We start from the raw sequence: 26,474 nt of genomic DNA, 5'->3' as shown, positions 1-26,474 counted from the left end.
AATAGAATGAAATGCTGTTTAAATAGAATTATTTTAAAATATTATGCAACCATATTAGTGGCAGCTTCACTTCCTCTCAATCCACAAGAGAAAATATTTTGTGCAAGGACAAATTTTTTATAATATAAATTTCCTCTAAATGCAGATATTTCAGCTTTTTCATGATCATACTAACCACCTAGAAAAGCTACATAGGACAAAGGACGTCTCAAAGAAAATTAGAAAATGATTTGAACTGAATAACAATGAAAATACAACATAAAAGTCAGAGAATGAAGCCAATACAGTAATTAAAAGGAAATTTATAGTATTAAATGCTTAGATGAGAAAAAAGATTTCCAATTGATAATGTAAGTGTCTACCACAAAAAAGTTTATAAGAGAAAGGAAAATAAAGTCAAAGTATAAGAAAGCAGATAATAAAGATCAGAGCAGAAATCAATGAAAATAGAAAACAATAGGAAAAATAATTGAAACACAAAGCTGGTTCTTTGGAAAGATCAACAATATTGATAAATCTCTAGCAAAGTAAAAAGAAGAAGAGAGAAGGGTGGGAGAGGATACTAATTGTCATTATCAGGATTGAAAAGGGGATAACATTACAGACACAACACATTAACAGCATAATAAAGGAATACTATGAAAAACTCAACACACACAATTTCAAAAATTTACATAATTCATTGAAAAAACAAACTACCAAAATTCACTCAATATGAAATAGATGACCTGAATTGTCCTATAACTATTAAATTAAATTCATAATTAAAAATGTTTCAAAAAAGAAATCTTCAGGCCCAGTTTCATTACCAAATATGTTTTTAAAAAGTGACATTGATTCTCCATAATATTTCCCAGAAAACAGAAGAGGAAAGAACACTTCCTAATTCATTTCATAACGGCAGCAATGTCCTGATGTCAAAATTAAAGATAGTATAAAAATAGAGAAAACTACAGACTAATTAATATCCTTCCAGACAGAGGCAAAAGAAACAAAAAAGAAACCTTCCAAAAATATTGGCAAATAGTATCCAGCAATACAAAGAAATAAAAATACAACGTAATAAAGTGGTGTTTATTGTGGAAATGATAGACTGGCTCAATAGTTGATAAACAATATTAACATTGAAAACACATGATCGTATCAATTCCTGCAGAAACTTTGACAAAGTTCAACATCCACTCATGATAAAACTATCAGCAAACTAGGAATAGAAGGAACTTCCTCAGCCTAATAAAGAACATCTACAAAAAACTTAAAACTAACATATTTAATGGTGCAAGACAATGCTTTCCTCCTAAGATCAGAAAAAAAAAAAAAGACAAATGTCTGCTCTCACCACTTATACTCAACATTGTACTGGATGTAATAGTTAATTCAATAATAAAAAAAAGAAAAAAAATCTATATTGAAAAGCAAGAAGTTGTCTTTATTTGCAGACAACATGATCATCTAAATAAAAAATCCAAAAGAACCTACTAAAAAAATAACTATTCCTGATTGGTGAGATTAGAAAGGTTGTAGGATATAGGGTCAACATACAACAATTAACTGTACTTCTACATATTATCAATGAATAACGGGAAATTAAAATTTATTAACACAATGACATTTACCAACAGTATAAAGATATGAATACTTAGGGATAAATCTGGTAAAAAATGTCAAAGATCTGTGCTCTCCCAACATCACAAGATACAAAGTCAAAATAAAAATTAATTGTGTTTCCAATATACAGTGGTAACTAAAATTTTTTTAAATTAAAACATCAAAAAGTAAAGACTTAAGTATAAATCTAACACAGCTTCCACAGATTTTAAATGCTGAAAACTGCAAAATATTGACAAAATAAATCAAAGATCTAAATAAAAAGGGATACACATCACGTTCATGGATTGGAAAAATCAACACAGTAAAGATTTCAGTTCTCCCCAAGTTGATCTATAGAGATTTAACATAATTACAATCAAAATTGCAGCAGAATTTTTTATAAATATAAACAGGTTGATTGTAAATTTTATATGGAATGGAAAAGGAACTAGAATAACTAAAACATTTCTGGGAAAGAATGATCAAGTTGGAGGCATCATAGTACTGTTTTACTACATAGTATTCTGACTTACTACAAAGCTACAGTAAGAAGAAAGGACTATTGGCAAAGGGAGAGACACAAAAATAAAAAGAATAGAGAGTCCTGAAACAGACCCAAACATATACAGCCAATTGATCTTTGAAAAAGCTACAAAAACATTTCAATGGAGAAAGAATAATCATTTCAACAAATGCTGCTGGAAAAATCAAGTATATCTATGCAAAACAATGGACCTTGAGCTAAACCTCACATCTTATTAAAAAAAATTAACTCAAAATGAATCGTAATACTCAACATAAAACTTAAAACTATATAACTTAGAAGAAACCATAGGAGAACTCTTCATAAGCTAGGGTTAGGCAAAGAGTTCTTAGATATGACCTCAAAAGCATGATCCATAAAAAGAAAAAAAAATTGAAAAATTAGACTTCATCAAAATTAAACATGTTTGTTCTATAGGAAATAAAAATTGTTAAGAAAATAGAAAGACAAGCTACAGACTGGGAGAAAGTATTTACAAAATCACATACCCAATGAAGGATTTACATCCAAAACATACAAAGAACTTTTACAACCAAACATGAAGAACCAATCCAGTTAAAAAATGACCAAAAGATTTGAACAGACACTTCATTAAAGAACATATACAAATGGAAAAATGAGCACATAAAAGTGTTCAATATTATTAGGGAAAATGAAAATGAAAATTACAATATGCTACCACTACTACATTATCTATTGAATAACAAAATAAAAAAACATTGAGAATACCAGGTGTTTGTAAGGATGCACAGCAAATGGAATTCATACATTGCTGCTTGGAAAGCAAAATGGCACAGACATTCTAGAAAACAATTTGACAGTTTTTTATAAAGTTAAATGTATACTTACCATATGATCCAGCAATCCCACTCCTGGGTATTTACCCTAGAAAAATGAAAACAGGTTCACCCAAAAACCTGTACATGAATGTTTATAACAGCTCTTTTCATAACTGCCAAAACGTGGAACAACCACCAACAAGGTGGTTCATTCATACAATGAAATATTATTGAACAATAAAAAAGAACAAACTATAGATACATGCAACAACTCAGCTGAATCTCACAGGCAAATGTGGCAGAGTAAAAGAAGTCAGTCTCTAAAGGTTGTATACTATATAATTCTAATTTTATAACATTGTATTATTTCACAACATTATTAAAAAGACAAAACTAAGGTAATGGAGAACAGATTAGTGATTTTCAGGAATTAGGAATGGAACAAGGGTGTGATTATAAAGAATTCAAGGTACAATTATAAAGGCACAAGTGAGATTTTGGGGGTGATGGAACTGTATCCCCATCATGGTGGTTGTTATATGAATCTATACCTATGTAAATCATAGAGCTGTACGCCAAGAATAAATCAATTTTATTGCATGATAATTAAAAAATAAAAACAAAACCAAAAAGACTGTGCTGCATAAAAAAAGTCTTGCTGGCTGAATGTAGCTTAGCACTGTCTTTCCTCAAACTATACGTTTAGTCAACATTTGCTGAACAAAAACTGAAAACTGGCTGTATTTTCTGCTTCAATATCAATCGCATTTATATTCCTAACCTTCAAAAATTTAAATATTGTCTATGTCTATCAGTTTTTGTTTCTGTGTTTGTCTTGTTCCTTTCAGTTTTATATCCCACATATCAGTGAAATCATATGGTTCTTGACTTTTTCTATCTGACTTATTTCACTTAGAATAATAATCTCAAAATCCATCTAATAGTTTAGTGGATACCAGAGGGTAAGGGGGGAAAATGGTGGTAGATGAGGGTAAAGGGATCAAACATAGGGTAATAGGAGAACTGACTCTGGGTGGTAAACACACAATGTGATATATAGATGATGCATTAAAGAATTGTACACTTGAAACCTATGTAACTTTACTAACCCTTGTCACCCCAATAAACTTTAATTTAAAAAAATTTAAATAAAGTTTTGTATTGTCATTAACATTTCCTATAATGGTTTCTGCCACAGAAATATCTATAGTTTGCACAAAATATCATTAAAAATGTCAAGTGAAAGTCAGAAATCTTGATTTTCCAACCAAGTATTCTAAACTTTAAAAACAAAAATCATTGATAACAAAATCTTTTTCTTTGTATCGTGTATGCTTATCTTCCACATTAAAAAAAAAGACAGGATCTGTACTGAAATTACACAAAGGCATAGTATACCAAACAGATATTTGATGAATGCTTACAGAATTTACTAATCTTTATAAAAATGGAATGAGCTGAATAACTAAGCCATTAATTTATCTCAAATAGTAACTCTTCCTAGGATTTATCTTTTTGCTTGAATTAGCAAGATTGATGATTAAAAATTATTTTTCTTCTTTCTGGTTCAAACCATGATGTAGAATCATATCCCTAAATCACGTTATTTCTATGTTGCTGCACACTTTTACATTTTCTTTGCTAAGGAGACATTGGGCATTTGCTTGCCTGTAGCTCCTGTGCAACCAACCAAACCCATTAGGATCCTGCCATGTCACTCCCTGTACTGGCCTGTCATAGCTGTGACTAAGACTCATTTATTCTGATCAGTTAGCTGAGCAGATTGGTTAAAACACATGTGTGTGAATGAATAAAAATAATTTCACACACACACACACACACACGTTACTAATTTGGTCTTGCTTTGCTCTAAACTGTGTAAAATTGTGTTCCTACACTGAAAAATGATTAATGATATAGCTGAGGTTTTCAGAAGTAACCCAAGAATTAAACACATTTTTAAAATTGCAAAGATGTTATTTGCATATACATGCAAGTATAATTCTCATCCTTCTTTTACATTTCTATTTCTTAGAGAATTATTTTGGAGCCCTTTACATTGTTTTAATGGTATTCTTTCTGAATATTCATTTTTTTGAATTTTTTCCTGATAATTTTATTTTATAGAATTCTAGAGTTGCAAATTCTTTATTTTTAATTTTTATTAAATTGATTGGGGTGATAACAGTTAGTAAAATTACACAGATTTCAAGTGTACAATTCTGTAATATATCATCTGTGTATTGTCTAAGGCCATACCACCCTGAAGGCACCCAATCTCATATGAATATTCATTTAACATCTCCAATTTATCTAGGTTTAGGTCAAATTTTCAATAAAATTTTTGAATTTTACAGCTTCAATAAATTAAACTATAAATTATATTATAAAAGTGCTAAAACATATTCATTCATACATTCTACAATATGCTTTGAAGCCACGTCACACCGTTACCTGCAAATAAACCAAACTGGAATGGTCTTGTCAGGAACAAGTCAAAAATGTACTAAACAATTACCTATTATACCTATTATGCTATCTAACTGAAAGATGAAAAATACCCAAGCCTTACTGAAGCACCCAAAGCAGTGATTCTGTTTTGTTCAGTCTATGACGAGGATCATCAGCAATAACGAGTCTGCTTAACTGTTTTTAAAGGAATGAACTATTCTGTAAAGTTGCAGCTTTCTCTATTTTAGCACTAAGGACACTTAATATTCAACAGACAGATTAATAAGGACAACTATCTATTGTGAACAAGTAAATAATAAAGGCAATTTGCAAAAATAAAGTTTATATAGAAATACACTAGTCTTCAAACTTCCACACTTTCATAAGCACCTCATCCATGGGCTTTAATTGGTTTCCTGGCACCTAACATTCATTGTTCAGTCCCTTCATACACCCCACCCCTAACCAGGTCAGTATGGGTAGAGGAATTTAAACCATAGAGAAGCACGCTCTCTTGTAAAATTATAGTAAGGGTCACAATGTAACACCGTTAACCACTCCTGGATCATGTGGCACATCCCTGAATAAGGCTGCTTGAAAATATCCATTTAAGCTACATGTGAGGAAGTGCATGAATGTCACTAGATTATAAGTAGATGTACGTAGACAAATTTTTATGCTTCAATTTAACCTGAAATAAAATCCTAACTTGAATTTAAAATGTATATGACAGTCTCGTCTCAATATCATGAGATTACTGTTCTTCTAAAATATCAGCAGAATTGAGAAAAACTTCCCAACAAGGTTAAACATGTCAATTATAATACACTATAATTAAGTTCACCTACAGAGAAATGTCATTTCAAAAATCATTACGACCAAGATGTATAAGTATGCAATGTTAGCTCCTCTCCCTAAACCCCAACATCTGTAATCCAGAATTCTTAGTAGACTCTTTTAAACATTACCTGCTTCTGCAGCCATCTTTCATGCCTTCGCTGTTTCCTTCTCAGATTCTTCAACTTGCTCCTTTCTCTCTTACTGAGCCTCTGATTCATGGCACCCATAGAGAAACTGCCTGAGTGCAGGAAGTCCAGAGGGGAGAGGTGCTCGTCCTGGTCCGAGGCCTCCACCACACTCCTGCCAGCCGAGGGCAGGTCCATCAGGAAAGTCAGGTTGTTAGAACTAGCATGGTCAGAGCACACTGCAGAAGCTTCTAGACCACACTGAAATTCTCCTCCTCTTTGTGTCTGGGTCTCATGGGGAGCCACCGACAATCTTTGCAGCAGCATATTAGGATCAAAATTTGATGAAATCTGAAAGGAACATCTATTTTTAATAGATTCTAAAGGCGAGTCCAAAAGGTCAATAGGCTGTGTTTCATTTAGCCTGGGATAGGCAGTAGTTTTACTATGTATTTCATATAAAGTGGGTAATAAAGTCAGTTTCTCACTGATGTTCAGATCCAAACTATGTGATTTTCTATGAAAAGCTCTTGTGGTGCATCTGCCAGTCACAAGCTGGGGAACAAAGAGCTGGTATTTCGGATCGGATGCTTTGAAGAGCAGTTTTTTGTTCTTTATCTTGAAATATGTAGACCGTACCTCTAGGCAGAGTGCTTCTGTTAATCTTCCAGGGCCATTATTATTTTGAGCCATGTTTAAAAGCCCATGATTTCTGTTTCTGGAGGCGCCACCTGTCAGCAGAGTTTCTGTGTCGCAACCTGACGGAACTCTAGGATGTGACAAGTATTTCAGCGATGGTCTCATTGGTCGGCTGGCCTGTGCTGGCTGATAATCAGTCCGGCTCTTGGAGAGATGCACAGCTGTAAGCTGGCCGCAGGAACATTTTGGAGTGCTGACAAAATTAAAGCCCCCTAAACGGGCCCCACAAAAAGGGCAATTCAGTTTTCCAACTGTCCATTGGGCCTACAGGCATTAAAGGAAAATAAAGGTAATGTTTTCATTATAAAGTAATCAAAAAGAATGTGAGACTTTTGGGTTTGTTTTTTTTTCAAGCCGACCACATGAACGTTTTCGATATTACAGAAAAGGCTAGTTAGCTTTCTGTTTTCTGATTAGTAGACAGAACAGTAAATAGAAACAAGCTTTCCAATAAATAGTGATAAGCAGCTCCAAAGTTCTAGAATAATATATTGTACATCATGCCGATCTAAACAATGCTCCTAAAAATTCTAAAAGTGTCTCTTAAACAATAAGTTGAATATGGATACAGCGTGAACTAATGAAAAGAAAAATACACTATGGAACCAGGAAGCCAATCAGTCTACAGAGCTTAATTTGCAAGTAAAATCTCACAGAAAAGTATCTGTTTTGATACACTTCTTGCATACCAAGCACTGTGGGAAGGGACTTTATCCAACCAACAGAATAAAGCTCTTCTTGTCTTTTTACATACAACCAAAAGATACTGGTTGCATACATCAGATAGTGTATTTTCTATACTCAGATTTGAAATTAATAATGAACTGGCTTAAAATTATCTTCTCAACAGAGATAACGGAATATCTACAGTGTCCTAATACATTTTGTAAAGTTCAGGTCACTTGTAAGCAGTGCACTGGCATTTTCCCAAGAAATCATTACAATGTGAGAATGGATAAAAGGAATATCAAATGTTACTGTTTAATAAAAAAAGTTAAGCTAGTCAGTGAAGAAAGACAACTATATTTTTCTAAAAATCATATTACTTATAGTTTTCTAAGACTTAAGTGTTTTGATTGTGAGAAATAATACTATACTGTTAGCAAGATGATTTCTTGCTCTTATAATATTTCACTAAGGATCCTTAAAAGTGTAGTATATTTTGATTTTTATTGGGCCAATAAGTCATTAATTATCCAGTTTATTTTATGTGTGCACATACATGAATAACACACAGAATATTTTATTGACTCCATTGATACTGTTTTAGGTGCTGGAGATACAATAATGAACAAAATATAAAAATCCTTGAGTTCATGGAGTTTATATTCTAGTAGGGGAGCTAGGCAATTAACAAGATCTGTAAATCATATATGTATGTGTGGGTGAGTGTGTATATATGTATATGTGAGTATATGTATAATAATGCATATATATGTAACATATACTTATGCATATTTACAAGCAGTATATATTATAGTGTGTGAGTGTGTGTGTGTGTGTGTGTGTGTAAAATATAGATAGGTATATAAAGTAGAGAAGGAAGAAAGGAAGTGTGAGGACGGTAGGTTGGCCAGACAATGCCTCACTGAGAGTAAAGGCCTATGGAAATGAGGGAACAGGTGAGTATCTGTGGGAAGAGCTTTCAAGCAACGGGAAATAACAAGTGCAAATTCTGAGATGGAAGAGTACCTGAAACACTCCAGTAATAATGAAGAAGCCAGTAAGTGTAATCAAGAGTTACATATACATCCTTTCATGTCTCTGAAAAGAATACATCCAAGAAAAATAGCTCTACAAGGAGGACAAAGACATTCTGAAGATACTATATGCCTAATTTTACTCTGAAACTAGGAACTTACTTTTTGTATTAGGCAGTCTATCCATTCTGGAAGGGCTTCTATATTCATGTGCCACACATGACAAATATTTTGATCGTCAGCTGAATCATGTCTATCCTGTTATATCAAAATGCATGATATAAGTTATTACCAGTTCAGAATTTATTTCACAAATTTCATATTTCAGTGAAACACAAAAATATAAATTCAATTTCAGCTATGAAGGAAATACACACTGCCCTTCTCTCCTCATTCCCATCTCCAAAAACAAACCCACGAAGACAAAAAAAAAAAAAAAAGGAATAACCACCTGTGAATTTTTAAAAAAGGCTCCCATTTCATTGAGTTCATCAATTAAACTTAAAATTTAACAGTAAATTACTTAATGGACAAATCTAGTGCCCGATCCTTTTTTTCTATGTGTGAGAAAAAGTAGTACCATTCATGACAACTTTCCCCACCCACCTTCAAGCTCTGATTTTATCTTGATTCTACCAATGACAAAATAAGAGTTGCTATATTCTTTATCAAGAAGCTCAATAAACGTGCAAGAGAATGGAGGAAATAGGCAATTGAGTAGGCAGGTGGAAAAGCCCCAAGTAAACTTTAGCTGTATAAGAACAAAAATTTCAAGAGAGACAATTTTGGCTTTTTGAAAGTAGATTTGTAGAAATAAATGTGAGTATAGTTGACACAGTATGGCTTCCCAACATGTCAGAAAAATGCAGGGTAGCCAACATAGAGATATGTGGCTCTTTCCTACCTATGTGACCTTAGGCCAATTGCTTTACCTCTCTGGGTCTCAGTTTCTTCACCTGTAAAACACTGCTAGGTAACTGCTAAGGTCTCTTCTGAGTCTATAAAATTTCTTTCTACAAAATGACAGAAAAGTGTTGACTGAGAAGGAGAGGGGGAGGGTACCGCTCCTGCCCACCTCCTCTTCCCCAGCATCAGATTTTAATGTTATCATAATTGTTTTAATGGGTCAATATATTGAATTATACTTGTACAATTAAAAAAATTATTTAAAAGTTGATTCAAATAAAAATAAAATATTGATTCTGGCAATGCTGGAGAAAGTAGTATTATACATGCCCTGGTAAAACTAGCAAGATAAAAAAGGTAACAAGAGACAAAGATGAACATTTTATAATAATAAAGGAGGCAATTCATCAAGAAGACATAACACTTATCGATATATATATATATATATATATATATACCTAATCCAGGAGCACCAAAATATAGAAAGCAATTACTAATAGACCTAAAGGAAGTAACTGGCAAAAACACAATTATAGTAGGGGAATACCTATTGACAGCAATGGATGGAACATCCAAACAGAAAGTCAGTAAGGAAACATCAGCTTTAAATGATATATTAGACCAAATGGACTTAATCCATATTTTTAGATCTTTCCACCCCAAAATGATAGAATACACATTCTTAAGTACACATGGATCACTCTTGAGGATAGATCAAAGGAAAAAGAACTGGACATACCAGCACTGACAAAGAAGGTACAGAACTCACACTCTCTTACATTCCTGGTAGGAATGCAAAATAGTGCAGTCATTTTAGAAAAAAGTTGGTCAGTTTCTTTAAAATGTTATGCCTATGCTTACTTGAGACAGAGCAAAATGAAATAGAGCAATTTATAGTAAGAACCAATAAAAATAAAAATATATGTCTACATAAAGATTTGTAAGCAAATCTTTACTATAGCTCAAAACTACAAACACCCTAATGTCCATCAACAACTATGGCATCCACACAATGGATCAACAACTATGGGATCCATACAATGGAATAATACTCAGTAATATAAGGTTGGTGCAAAAGTAATTGAGGTTTAAAACGTTAAAAATAATTGCAAAAAACCGCAATTACTTTTGCACCAGCCTAATAAAAAAGAATGAACTACTGATATGTGCAACAACATGAACCAATCTCAAAAACATTATGCTGAGCACAAAAACCCAGACATAAAAGAATATATGCTATATGACTACATTTATAAGAAACTAGAAAAGACTGAATCTTACAGTGGTTACATGAGTATGTAAACATTTGTCAAAACTTACTACAATGTGCATTTCATCACATGTAAATTATACCATAATAAAACTGATTTTAAAAAATAATTAATAAAAATATCTTTTTAAAAAAGTGATCAAGAAACACTTGAAAATCATAAAATCTTTAGTTGGAAAGCTCCATCGGCATGTACTATCTTAGTCCTCTTTGTACCTTCAGATCACAAGAAAGTGCCCAACATATAATAGGTACTTAATAAATGCTTCGGGAATGAAAAAATGCCTATTCTATAACAAATTTTATATACAGAGGGTGCCAAAAAATGTACACACATTTTAAGAAAGGAAAAAACTGTATCAAAGTTGTAATACAATGAATGACACTAGCATTCATTTGATTAACAGCCATCTTTTGAGCAAATGTCATACCACACATTGCTACCGTAATTCAATGCAACTTCGAAAAGTAATACATAGATAACATTTCTTAAAAGGTGTATATATTTTGGCACTCCCGGTATTTTTTAACTGCAATCATTCCCTAGGCCGTGTAGTTTGTATTTTCTTCAAACTACTGAAAACTGCCAAAAATGTACATTGATAACAGTGTGCTTGTTTTAACTCGCTATAGTATTAGGAAAAAATTCATTTAAAAATCTGAATTCTTAACAATTTAGTTGTATATGAGCCAAGATCCATGATAACAAATTTAAATGGACTATACAAATCTATTTTCTTTCTAAAGAACCTGGGGAAACTGACTGGAGTGACACAAAAATAAGCAGTATAGCTTTACCCAAACAATTTGCCTCAGAAAAAAAAAAATGAAGGTATGGATAAAATTTTTGAAGAATAGAATACTCTCCATAGGCATAATACATTAGCCCTCAATTAGGGGCTGACACTTAATGCAGATTAATATAACTCTAAGGAATTTTTTACAGGCTCTCAGAGAATACAAACTAAAATTAACAAATAAATACAGTCATCTTTACTTTGTTATTAATTCTAAATTTTTTCCTGACTTTTCAGGGTTCTCTGTCTATGCAAGAGCTAAATAAATAAATAAATATTTCTACATTGGTACAAAGAATAACAGAATATTAATGTAAGAATAAGTTAATGGCAATCAACCTATCAATACTGAGTGACTACTGGACACAACATTGACCATACAAAGGGAGTGAAGAAACTTATTTACATGCCAAGGACTATGTGGGGGTACCTTCTACTTATTTTCTCATTTTGCTATTTCATTGTGCATATTCCACTATTTCATTTAACCATAGAAAGTGATCTTTATATTTAATCACATAAAACTGATCATGACACTAAGAAACCACTGTATATGATAAATTCTAGAGATGCTTTATGGACATTCCTATGACAATAAACATTGGAGTCATAGTTCTAGGTAAGTGAAGGAAGTTTTATAATGTATTTATTCTTATTTTTACGAGGTAACACACATTTGTACTGTGATTACTATGCCCAGGCACTGTTGAAGAGTTTTACTATTTTACAGATAGGGAAACTGAAACAAGAGAAATTAAGTAACTTATACGTTATTTGTTCAAGGTCACATAGTAAGCAGCAAATCAAGGATTTCCATTTAGGAAGTCTCCCTTCAGAACTCATGTCCTCAGTCACTAAGCTTCCTATACCAAATAAATGCTATCATTTTTAGGGCAATCAACTTTCTTACATATTTATCCTGAGTGTGTTTTAAGGCATGATACTACTATTCTTCCCTCAGCTTACAAAACAAACAAAAACCTGGGACATAACTTATTTTTAAATTAACCCAAAACAATACACTAACTTATACAGCGGAAAGATATCTTTGGAAGAAATTCCAGTTGATTCTGATATGTGACCCCAACCCAATCTCCTTCATTTGAGAACTATTACTATAAAGCAAGCACACATTTTCCTCTCAACTGTTAAAAGTTAAAGCATACTTTCATGTCAACAAAAAAGAGGAAAATCAGTTACAGCAATTAATACAGGTGAGAGGAGCATAAAGGATTGGATTAAGACTGTATATAGTATTTCGCTTCCTTTTCTGAAAACTTAGATATTACAAAGACAACCAGGAACCTCAAATATAAACAAGGCTGCCAACTACTTCACCTGTATTTACAAATACAAAGCCTTAGGAAAAAAAATTATTAATGACACTTACTTCCAATATAATTTTCTAGGTAAAGTATAGGACATATCAAACTATTCAGTTTATAAGTGTACAGTCACTTAAAAAATCATACAAATATATGTGATAAAACAAGTAATAATGGATGTATTTTAAGATGAGTGATTTAAATGGAAGCAACCTGATTTGAGAAATTTAAAGCCTTTAAAGTAGTGGCACGACAGGTTATCTCCTTGAGGGGAAAAAATTACACTGAAAATTAGTAAAACTGTATTAGGATTTAAAAAATTCTTACTAGACAGATATTCATGTCTCTAATTAATAATGTGGGACAAGGCGGAAGGGAAGAAAAAGTAACTAACAGACAATTTCATTTAATGCTGACATAAAATGTTGACAAAATATTTTACAAATGAAATAATTTGTTCAAGCAGCAGGTGGAGCTAATGCATTTTTATTCTGTTGGGTTTTTTTCCTTTAAGAGTGGAGAATGTATTCAGTTGCTGTGTACAAGAACTTCATTTAATTTTAAAGTTACAAATGTAATGCATATCTTTCTGTTATTTGATGATAGAGTTAAGGTTTTTAATTAAGCAGAAGGTTAAATGTAAAAAGTTGACAAACAATTTAATATTATTAATAATGTGTTGAAATGTTTAACACTTAACATTTCCAATGTTAGCAATTAACATTCTCTTAGCTAATTTGTTAAAAGTGAGTCAACTATATTATTTAACTACTGCAGCTATAAAGACTAGAGGAAAAAGATCAGGCAAAAATGTCATTTACATTAACATTATTAATTAGATGTTGAAAGTGTTACAAATGTAACAGAACTAAATTCTATTACACTGCCTGGTTTTTCTATTCGTACTTTCAGAATGTACTTCAAGGGGGAAATTTTTTTATTCAGAAGGTCAGAATGAATGAAAAAATAATTGAAAGCCTCACTTAAGTGTAGACAGCCTCCCTGCATCCATTCTTGCTACCTTCCGAATTCACTTCTCACAATATAGCCAAAATTTCAATGGTCATGTAACTCCTTTTCAGTGACTTCTGAGCTCTTAGAATAAAAATCAAAGTCCTCAATTTGGCTTCTAAGACCATAAATGATTTAACCAATACCCATGTTTCTAGCCTCAAATCTTGCCAAACTCCCTCTTGATCTCTGAACTCCAATCATGGAAATCTTCTAGTTCCCTTGATACACCACATTCTCTCCCCCACAGGGCCACTGAACATGCGAATGCCAAAGCTTGGAACATTCTCCCTCCTGTACTGCCCTCAATACTCATCCACCTATCTCTACATAAGTCACTTCCTCAGAAAAGTGCCCCCTGACAACTAGGTCCAATCCTCTGTCTGTATCCTATTCTTATGGCTCCCTATACATTCCACTTTTGACACTTACACAGCTAAAAATTTAATATCTAGACTGACCACTATCCTAATGCTTCACAAGGACTTAACATCTCTCTTCTGCCGTTTTCTGAATTTCCAGTGCCTATTACAGGACCTGCTGTGTTTTAGTCAGCGGGGTCTGCCGTAACAAAACACCACAGACTGGATGGCTTCAACAACAGACATATATTCCTCACAGTTCTGGAGGCTGGAAGTCTGAGGTCCAAGTGCCAGAATGTCCAGGTCCTGTTGAGAGCTCTCTTTAGCTTGCAGATGGCTGCCTTCTCACTGTGTCCTTATATCTCACATGGGGGGGGTGTGTGGGGAGAGAGGTCTTCTCATTCTTATAAGGCCACGGCCTCTTATCAGATTAAGACCCCATCCTTATGACTTCATTTACTCTTAATTACCTCCTGAAAACCTACCTCCCACCTCTAGATATAGTCATATGGGGCTTAGGACTTCAACATATGCACTTGGGGTGAGGGGGACACAATTCAGTCCCTATGCTGACACTATGAAAAAGGAACATAAAAATATTTAAAATGTAATAATAAAAATATAATTTATTTCAATATTATATTCACTGAAGGAAAGATACTGCCAGGATAATAAAGCCAGAGAGACAATGAGCACGATATCTAGCCAAAGAGGTGAAGGAGGAAGTATATAATCCATAACCAATTCAACAATCATTAATCATATTTATGGCCACCACTGTTTTGGCAATGGTATTACAAAGATAAAACACTTCACAGCCTGGTAATGGAAAGAGCCATAACCAAATAATTATAATGCTTTATATAGTTAAGTTTAGACCATTCCTCAACTTGCATTTTCCTCAACTCACTGGAATCTGGTACCTGCCGCTACAATTCTCACACTATAATGAATGTTGACCAATAATCTCCTCTTTGCTAAAAACAATGTACACTTTTGGTTCTCATTCAAGTTCTCCACATACAGCTATATAGCTTGCATGCCAACTCTGTACAAATCCGGGGGGCATTTTCCACAGACTAGCACCCCCTGGAACTGTGCAGTGCACCACAGGCACACGGAAAGCAGGATGGGTCTCATACATACATCTCCCCGTGACATTCAACACTACCATGTTTCCCCGAAAATAAGACCTTGCCGGACAATCAGCTCTAATGCGTCTTTTGGAGCAAACATTAATATAAGACCCGGTCTTATTAAGACCTTAATATATATTAATGTTTGCTCCAAAAGACGCATTAGAGCTGATTGTCCGGCAAGGTCTTATTTTCAGGGAAAGAGGGTACTAACCAACCCCTCTCTCTGCAAAACATTCCTTGATTTTCATTAACACTGTACCCTACTTTTCAGTCTTATCTTTCTCGCTACTTTCCCCACTATATTGTGAGATTCTTTTTCTTCTTTCCATCCTTTCAATGTTCCTAGGCCCTCTTCTTCCTCACTTCATTCACACACTGCATGGTGATCTTACCTGCTCTCCAGGCTTCACTAACCACCCACATGTGCTGACCCCCACTTAGTTCAGTTCTCTGTTTTGAATTCCATATCCATAGAATCAGCAGCTTCCCCAAAATCTCTATTTTAAACGTTCTCTGGGCCTCATAAACTTGACATGTCCAAAGTGTATTAAAACTGACTGAATAACTGAAATTGAGGTCACCACTCTCCCACGGCTCCTGACTTCACAAATGGAGACCATTTCTGTTATGTTACTTTATTTTTATATTTTCAGGGTTTTTGTTATTTGTTTTTGTTATTTGGCTTTTGATTTTGGCTTTTGCCCACATTTCATGTGTCTCAGGCTTGAAGGTAGAATAGGAGCCTCCTTTTCCCCCTATAGATATTGTAGATTGTTTCAAAATTCCATTCTAAATTCCTTGTCACATGCTTTACAACATGCCAGTAGCTGGAAAACTAAAGCTCGAATGTCCCAGATTTCCTTACAGCTCAAGTTCCACACATGACCTAGCTTCCACCAAGCTGATACACCTGCTTAATATTATCAAAGCAGCAGTGATGACTGTATTTGTGCTGTTTCTTCCAGCAAGCTTGATTTTGGAGGTAATTGGTTACTCTGCAGCATCTAGTTCCTACTTTTGTGAGGGCTGAGAGGCAGTGTGTGAAACTTCCATTTTCTGGCATTGCTCAGGGATAAAGAAGTGTGGTCCTGGAGCCAACAGCTAAGAATACTGTTTCTCCCAGTTTCCTGATCTTCTCTGTTGTTCTGAGATCCATTTTCTGTCTGCATGGGATGTAGAAGACAGGTGACAAAGTACAGGGTTTCCTCAGGCTAGGGAGACCCTAAAGGGAAACCCCTACATACAGCTGGGTTTTAATCTCAGTATAGGAGTGAATGAGAAATAAACCTGCTGCTCGAGACACAGAAGGGATCTTGCCTATCTCAACTTTGGCATTCCGCAGAAAAAAAGAAAAAAAAACTTCCCTCAGGGTATAGAAGAATTTCTTGAACAAAAAGTACAAAACATAAAGGAGATGATTAATAAATTCATCTACATTATGAACTTCTGTTCATCAAAAGCTAGCACAGTGAAATAAATAGAAGTTACATAAACTGGCAAAAGGTTTTTGCAATACAATAACCAACAAAGGATTAGTATTTAGAATACATAAAGAACTTCCAAAAATCAAAACAAAACTACCTAACAGAAAAACAGAGAAGAAGACATTTCATAGAAAACACAAATGGCCCCAGAGAATAAGATATTAGAAGGGGGAGGAAATAACCATGATTAAATGTGGCTGAGGCAAAACAAAACAAAACACACAACAACAAAAACTGAGTGTCTCTTTAAGAAGGGGAAGAAACTAATAATAGGTGGGTAGCAACTCTGTCTTCTGAATTGAGAATTCCCTGTAAAAACCATGTATTACTATCTTTTGGCACCTCTGATATTGCTGTTTTCATATTGCTCTTAGAGAAGCTCAGGGATTTTATTTTTGTTAAATACAAAAGCAATTCGTTAATAAGCACTGTGGAATATTATTCAGGTGTTCCTATTGACTTTTAAATTATACATGAACTTTCTTTTCAAGGCCCATATTGAATACTACTATATAACAGGTTTTCCATTTCTTGATAGTGTCTTGAATTTCACTGTGGTGATGACTAAGGTTCACTCATGGTGAGGATAAAACAAACATGGATTATTATCGTATTTAACGTATGTCTGTGATATTGCACTTAAAACTTTAAAACTTTAAGATCATGTTAATGTTAGCAGCTAAAGGTAAAATTAATTGTAAGTGTAGAAGGTGTGATGCCTTCTGAATACCACTGTGAAGTGTTTTCAGTGGGTCAAGTAACATTAGTTAAAAGCTCAGTCAGGTGTGGAGGAATATGCACGCATGTGTGGGTGTGCCAAGGCATTCCTATCCTAGGAAAATATTTGAAGATTAGAGTTAGCAGGACTTACCTTAATCACCTGATTCTCAAGATATGTCATGAAACAACTGGAAGATGCTATACATTTTCTACATTTCCAACAACGCAGAATATGAATGTCTTCTTGATTATGATTTTTAGTTATCACTTCTTGACTTCTTTTCATCTGTGGGAAAATTAATTCAGTTTTAGAATGTTAAACTGAATCACATCAAACTTGATTTTCTAAACCTTTTCCACAGCATTAGCTACGTGTGGAGCAGAGGGAAGAGAATCATCATTTATTGAGGTGCCTACCAGTAACTAGTTCTTAGGTTAGGAGCACACTATAAACTATGTCTGGCATTGAAATTCCACTTAACTATTATGTGATGCGTTATGTGAGTGACTACCAGCTTGTTTTATTTTTGCAGAACATTTTATGTCTATTTCTTTTCATCTGTTACTCACCAAAAGTGGTAAAAGGCAACTGCTGAAGTGTCAAATAAGTTATTGCAGTGGCCTGACGAGAGTCATAATAAAGAACTATAAATATTCCTATAAATAAGATATTTTGAATACCCACAGCATTAAATTTTAAATATAATAGGATACCGTGTTATAGTAAATTTTGTGAAAATTGAAACTTATTTACTTTAAATGTATGGCAAAAATCTCTTACTGAATGCAAAAATTTATCTTGTATATTGCACTCATGAAACAGTTAACTACTCTACATCTTGTGGTACGTGTAGTCAAACAAAGACTTCGAGAATAGCCCAGCAATTTTTTAGTCTATTTTATACCTGAGATTTTATATCAATACTGTGATTTAGACCAATTTACAAAAACAGTTTCATACTAATAGGTAAGAATTCCAAAACAGATGCAGTGTATTTAATAATTTGTCTGCTAACTATTCATTATAAAGGAAGAAAATGTTCATTTATTAAGCTACCCACAAGAGCCTCCTGTCTTGTTCCCAGCCACATTTCCTCATTTGTCAGCGCTTTCATTTTTCACTCATTCAAAAAACATTTACTGAGAGCTAACCATATGCTACATAATGAGTCAAATTCTGGGGGCACAATGATGAATAAAACTTATTTTCTGTCATAGAAGTACTCACTATGCTATATATCAATAGTTTTCTACCTTAGCTCATTAGAATAATGTGGGAAGCTTTAAAATATACTGATGCTATGGCCCCACCCCTAGAAATTTTGACTTGTTCTGAGATGGGAAGAGAGCTAGGAATGGGTACTTTTAAAAAGTTCCCCAGGTGATTCTATAGTGTGGTCAGGATGAGAACAGAGGTCTACTACACCAATGGCTAACGAAAATGCAACAGCTTATAAGGACTATAAGAGAGGACCTTAAGCAACTTCAAAGGAAGGATTTAAGGAACTCTGCCTGGGAGGGCATAGCATGCCCCTGTTGCAGTCCATCTAGCTTTGACCTTCAGGTAGCGAGGCAGCAGAACCCATCTTAGCCCAGCTAACCACTCTATTTAAACCTTGTCCTCAATGATTATCCATAGTATATAAATTTGCAAATGTCTTAACCTCCTCCAGCTTGAGGTAGTTTTCTTCATTGTTGAAGCCCCCCCTTTACTTAACGTCTTTAGCACTCCTTTCACCTCTCCATATCCTTAGCACCTCTCGCTTCATCGCCCTTTATCTTCCTTTTAACCACCAGTGGGTCTCAGTCAGGAGTGCGGACTGCAGGGAGGGGTCATATCAGAATCAGTGATGGAGAAACTTCATAACTGCCTATGTGCTCCCCCTCCCTGAGATCTATACACACCTCCCCAATTCTACTTCTCCCCCAAGATTTTTTCCATGCCATCTTGGAGCACAAGCATGCAGTTAGAAAAAGCCCTGTAGGTGATGCCAATAAGTCTTCACTGCAAATCACTGAAAAGCATCCTGTGTGTGACAACTCTTTCATATAAATCACTTTTAAATTTATGTGTCTAGTTTTGATCTCATTCCAAAGCTCTAGTGTGCCAAAAGTCAACTTCCAGGTGTTAAATGCACATCTCTACATTAATCTCCTTTAGGGCCTTTGTACTGGCAGTCTAGATTTGTGCTGCCCTACATGGCAGCCTCGTCAGATGTGTTCTTAAACACCTGAAATGTGGCTAATCTGAACTGAGATGCACAGTAAGTGTAAAATATACACTGGAGTGTGAATACTTAGTAGAATATAAGAATGCTAAATAGTTTAACAGTTTCTACATTAATTTCTTATTGAAATAATATTTTTAATATATAGAGTTAAGTAAAATATAGTGTAAGAATTTCATTTGTTTCTTTTTTTACTTTTTAATGTGGCTAGAAGAATTTCTAAAGTTACATATATGAGTTGTATTATACTCCTACCGTGTTTCCCCGAAAATAAGAGCTACCTGGACAATCCACTCTAATGCGTCTTTTGGAGCAAAAATTAATCTAAGAGCTGGTATTGTATTATGTTATATTGCTATGTTATGTTATGTTATATAAGACCCGGTCTTATATTAATTTTTGCTCCAAAAGACGTATTAGAGCTGATTGTCCGCCTAGGTCTTATTTTCAGGAAAACATGGTGGTGGACGGTGTTTGTCTAAACCTCCTTGTCCCAGGTCTCCGCATGGTTGGCTTCCTTCTCATCGTTCAAGGTCAGCTCAAAGTCATCTCACAGGTATGGTATAAGAAGTACCAGAGGAGTTTATTTAATGTAGGTCACAGGGCCACGTTCATAGATTCTACTTCAATGTTTCTACGGTAGAAATCAGCATATTTAACAAGCACATTAGGTGATTCTGTTACAGGTGCTCTGGAGACAACACTTTGAGAGACACCAACCTACAGGATACAGTCTAAGCTCCTTCCTAAGTCAAACAGGTCCTGTAGGTAGCACAAGGGACTCTCGCGATGGAACTGTTCTGTATCTGATTGTGGTACGCTCACATGAATGTACTCATGTGATAAAATTACATAGAACTAAATACACACATGCAAACATACATACAAATTAGTGCATGTAACTAGTGAAATCTGAATAAAGTCGATGGTATGAAGGGTGGACAGGGTCTTTCTGAGAATCCATAATGCACAATTCACAACTGAATCTACAACTATCTCAAAGTACAATGTTTAAAAAAAAGACGTTTACCATATACATTTAAAACTTAAAATTTTAGTCATACTACTTTTATCAATTAACCCTCCTGACTACTTGTATAATCTAGAACAATAACTGCAATATTTTCTATAAGGAGAATTAAAAGATCATTTAATCTTTTCTCTAAAAAAACCCGACCTTTGACCCTTTAAAAGCTCACACCAAACTGCTTCTTGGTGTCCCCCCCCCTCCAAAAACACTCCACACCAACACTATGCAGATCTTTGTGCAGTTCCCTAAAATTATCTTCTCCTGCTTTCCCTCTTTTAAATTTGCTGATCTCTCTTCCTGTAATATCATTTTCCTTTCTCCTGACTATATGTTAAGAAATTTCTGTCAAATACAAACATTATGGTGTGTCCTCATGCATCTTATTCACTGGATCTGGCACTGTGCAACTTCTGGCTCTTCCCCAAAGTCAAAATGATTCAGGACATCGAGAGAGCCATGACAGCACAACTAAAGACACTCACAAAAGAGGACTTCCAGAACTGCTTCAGAAAGTGGCAAGAATGATGGAATAAGTGTGTTTGAAGCAAGGGGGAGTATTTTGAGGGAAATTAATGGCAATGTGTCTTTTACTGTAATACATTTTTCAAATTTAAACATTCACCATATTGTTTGATCACACCTCATACACTTACCTGTGCATATCTGTGTCTTACTGATTTAACTGTGAACTCCTAAAAAGCACTATTCAACTTTGTATTCTTACAATCAAACATGGTACCTGGCACCAAAAAAGACACTCAACAAACATTTGTTAAAATCAAATGAACAAGATCTGACAGAGAGCTCAGCTTACAAAATGTGTGCTTCCAATACTAAGTTTTAAGTATGTCTGGCCAACTAGTGGGGCAAACCAAATAGAAGTCCTTTTGCAAGGGAAGAGAGGAGACCAAGGGAAGAAATAAAGTTATGTCTATACAGTTCTGAGCTTGAAAGGAGAATTGGAGGTTATCCAACAGTAATATATTTATAAGAGAGAAGAGATGGCTTCTGTCAGAGAACTTACATTAAAAGAAGGAGTCAAACGTGATAAAGGAACCTACAAACAGGATGGCAGTCTTTGAAGGAAATACAGCATGGTTGTTGGCTGCTAACTCAAATCCATCCTCAACTTAGCACCCAAACAGGTTCAGGAAGACAGGGAATAGTATAAGTAAACAACTTAAAACTCTGTTTTCTGATGTGGTCTACACAATTTGAGGCAGCACCCACCAGGTGGCTTTAACACTCTGAGGACTTGAGGACTAGAGAACTGTTGAAGCAGACAGAAAGAGCAGAAACCAGGTTATCTTGGGAAACAGTACAACAAAACATGAAAATGAACTTATTCCTTAATGTATATGGGAGCCTCACAATGCCCAGAAATACTGGGACTCTGTAGGGGGACTGGGTTCTGAGTCAACAGACGTGGATAACAAACTAAAATTCTGATATGACTGTTCATATGACTGCAGTGGAACTGAAAGGCTGATAAGGCTTACGAACTGCAGGTTTTATATTGCTTTTCTCCCCAAACCTGTTCTGATCAGATCAGATACATGCATTTTTCTAAGAACAAGTGCTCTCCCCAGACCCGAGTTCTTCCCACCAAGGTCACAGTCTTTGTCATGATAACCTTCTTATCTCCTGTTCCACGCTTGGTCTCTTAGACCACACTAGCTGCTAATAACCTGCTTGCTATACACCATATTGCCTGCTCATAGATTTCCTCTTGTTGTACTTTACTGTCTATTCTGATATCCCTGTCACTTTCTGGTATTTCCTCAATGGAGTGGCCATTTGGAAAGTAATGTTTTGCTGAGTTTATGCAAATCTCCCAAATAGACACATTTCACATTTCATTACAAAACATCAAAAAAACAACATTTGTTAGTATCACCACTAATCTCAGCAAAAGTTCTTTAATTATTGGGTAATAGTCAAGCTCCTGGTGGTGAATACAAGTTTTTTAAAATGCTAATTTTTGTTTAAAGATCAAATTTTATCACTTGGAACAAACATTGCCAAATAGTCATGTCTGAATAAGCAGTTTGTCAATAATTCAAGTAAAAATGGTGTGCCATAGAAAGGTGGACAGGTCAGCTCTAAACTGAAACAACTGAGCAAGGGCTTTGCCTCAAGACCACCATCAGCCTGCAGTGTACTGCAGAAATGCTTTACACATTCTTCCCATTTTTCTTCACACAGAATATTAAAAATATATGACTTAAAAGTAAAGATTTAATAAAATCAATAATAGTAACTATTTCAATAGTGTTTTAACTGCATGTGTATGGCAGTGAAGAATAACAACTAGTATAGTTTGTCACCACTGCCTTGATTCTGCCAAAGGACTAGCAGTTTTACTCATAGTTGCTTGAGTATTATTAATGAAAATGTTAACACAGTAAAAAACAAACAAACAAAAAAGGGCAAATAACATCTTAGTATTACCAACAAAAGAATCTGAGCTGATTCTCTAAAAGGTCTTGGAGACACCAGGGGCCAAGGGTCACATTTTGAGAACTGCTGCTTTATGCAAAACAGCTGTCTCAAAAGTGGTACCTATGAAAATCTTATTTCCCACCAACATCCTTTAAAATATTTAAGAATAGATGAGTCCTTATGGAGAAATATATTTATATATTTGTTATATTTATAACAAATTTGGTTGAAATTTTCTATAAAGCCAACTACTGGAATTATAACCTCCATAAAGAAGTTTCATTCCTTCAACGACCTTTTGCAATTTACCAATTTTTTTTTTTATGGTAAAATATCAGCATTTGTCATATGTCAAATTCCACACACCGAGGTCTCCGATTGGCAAATTATACCAATCCTTTAAGAAATGAATGATCTTTGTAAGTAATATAATTTCATGGTTCTGAAAACATAAAAGGAAGACTAGTTCCACAAATATAACCTTGACATGTTAATTATATAAAGAGATATAAAACTAGTCAAGGAGAGTATAAAAAATTATATACCAATATATTTATGAAATAGATGCTAAAATCCCAAATAAAATATTAGGCAACCAAATCCACCAGTGAATTAAAAGAAAAATACATTTTGACCAAATAAGATTATTTCCAGGAATTCAAGGATGGCTCAAAATTGAAAAAAAACTATCCAATATAGTCAGCAAACTAAAAGATTAAAAGAAAAACAAAACAAAACACATGACCACCTTAAAGGATGAAAATTAAAAGTTTTGGTGAAATTTAACACTTAGTCATGATTAAAAAACAAAAATACATGGTATCCTAGAAATAGAAGGAAATTCCTTAACCTGATTAAAAGGGAGTTACTTAAAACTTTAACTATTATAATGCTAGCTGGAGAAATGTTGAAAGCATTCCATGAAAATCATCAAGATCAAAAGAAGACCACGATGCTCATTATTTTCTGTATTATTTAACTTTATACTACAGCTATTAGCTAACACAATAGAAGAAAAGTAAATAAGAGGTGTATGGACTGGAAAGAGTCAATAAGTGAGCAAGAAATCAAGTCCTGTTATAACACATGACACCATTTTTCTTTTTGGGGCTGGAAATGTTTCTATCTTCTTAGAACTATATAAATCACAATGGTGAGCAAATTTGTTCCCTGATACTGAGGAGAAAACATTTATAGATAAACAATACCTACATTATATTACATACACACACACACACACACACACACACACACACACACACACAGATCCTTACACCTTTGATGTGATATTTCTTTGCTCCCTTACCACATAGATCACTCTGTTGATTTTCATCTCAACTGTATCACTTTCATTTACTTGGTGTATAAAACTTTCATATATTGGTATATGTATTTGGTTTAAAATGTTTAAATTCAGCTTTTGGACTTACATTCAATACTCTGGTATTATCAATGAGGAAAGGCACCCCTATATGTACATTTCTCACTGTTTACATGGTAAGAATGAAATCATCGAAAATATTTTTCCACATTATTATCCTTATTTGAAGGATATTGTGCTGCTCAAATAAATCTGTTGGGACACAGTGTTAAATTAAAAAATAAGCTAATGTGGTAGTTGGTAGGTTTCTGAGGTACTAATAATGTACTAATTTGTAATGTACTATTCGTTTCTCTGGGTACTCATGGGTGTGCTCGCTTTGTGAAAATTCACCAAGCTATTCACTTGTGATCTGCTTTCTATGTGAATCTTATTTCAACATAAAAATTACTTTAAAAATTTGCAGTGATTTCAAAGTTAGTCTTTTTGTGTGTGTCTAGGTAACCCTTCCCACCATTTATATAACCCCTTGCTTGTCTCTGTTTAAAAACAGGGGGTAAAGAATACTCAGTGTGGAGCGATGTCAACCGTGACAACTTTCATTATCTGGTCCCTGGATACAAAGTCATTTTTTTATGATAGGTGGAAGTCAAGGAATTCCAATGGGACAAGGAATCAGAGATGTATTTTCCTACCTCTGCCTACAGGAGGACTACTTATCCACCACCAAGGAACAACTGGAGAATGGGGAAGATGTCGGAATGTGTCTCTGCTGCTCTCTCATTGTAAAACTGAAATATATTAAAGACCAGTTTATATGTGGATAAACAGTTCCAGCCCCTTTCACCACCAAAAGATTAGTTAAATGCTAAAGAAAACTTTTAGAATCCAACTATTGAACAGCTGGGAATGGGCCAAGATAGAAAAATCTAACATAAAGGCCTTTGACAGACAACAGATTTTTATTATTGTATTTCATTCACACAACTTTAAAAGTGAAATATTCTAAATTTTCTATCAAATAGTATAGAAAGACAATTTTAGGTTAGTGTTTTCCAGCTATTTCATCATCTTTATATATTAATATCTAATTATTTGGAAAGAGAGAAGGAGGGATGAATAGGTTGAAGATAGAATTTTAGGGCAGTAAAACCATAGTTTATGATACTATAATGGTGAATTAATGACATTATACATTTGTTAAAACCTGTAAAACAATACCACACAAAGAGTGAATCCTAATGTAAACTAAGGATTTTAAAATAATACATCGCACTCATTCATCGATTGTAACAAGTGTATCACATTAACACAAGATGTTAATAATAGAAACTGTGCAGGAGGAGAGGGAGTAAATGGGAGTTTTCCATAATTTCTGCTCAATTTTTTTAAAAGCTAAAACTGCTCTAAAAATAAATTATGTTGATTAACAATTTTTGATATCTAAAATAGCATTATCTACTCAAAGTTATTAATATTTAACAAAAAAGGGAAAGTTTGCCATTGTCTTGGCTATTTAGATAATTAAAAATAGCTCTTCCTTTGAAATTTGGCAACATTGGTTTTTTAAGTGTAAGAAAAATTTCTACCTTATCAGTATGATACCTGTATTAGTTTACTTGGGCTACCATAACAGAATACCACAGGCTGAGTGGCTTAAACAACAGAAGTTTATTTTCTCTCAGCTCTGATGGCTGGAAATCTAAGATCA

At 34.2% G+C, this 26,474-nt stretch overlaps 1 protein-coding gene across 3 annotated transcripts in view; it reads right to left on the bottom strand.

Moving 5' to 3' along the window:
- The window catches only part of RNF180 (ring finger protein 180), a 140,078-nt gene that overhangs the window by 96,242 nt on the left and 17,362 nt on the right, over nucleotides 1-26,474 (bottom strand). For 2 of the 3 annotated variants that reach the window (XM_033111097.1, XM_033111096.1), the window contains exons 2-5: nucleotides 17,894-18,028; nucleotides 8,891-8,986; nucleotides 6,333-7,292; nucleotides 2,984-3,019 (exon numbers count right to left, since the gene is read on the bottom strand). In XM_033111097.1, the coding sequence (XP_032966988.1) occupies nucleotides 2,984-3,019; nucleotides 6,333-7,292; nucleotides 8,891-8,986; nucleotides 17,894-18,028 (1,227 nt within the window). The remainder of the gene's footprint in view (nucleotides 1-2,983; nucleotides 3,020-6,332; nucleotides 7,293-8,890; nucleotides 8,987-17,893; nucleotides 18,029-26,474) is intronic. The other variant, XM_033111098.1, reaches the window with a different exon arrangement.

This window comes from Rhinolophus ferrumequinum, chromosome 7 (assembly GCF_004115265.2).
Source record: "Rhinolophus ferrumequinum isolate MPI-CBG mRhiFer1 chromosome 7, mRhiFer1_v1.p, whole genome shotgun sequence".
Lineage (NCBI taxonomy): Eukaryota > Metazoa > Chordata > Mammalia > Chiroptera > Rhinolophidae > Rhinolophus > Rhinolophus ferrumequinum.
Note: the sequence above shows the minus strand (reverse complement) of the source record. Positions and strands in the feature narration are given on the sequence as shown.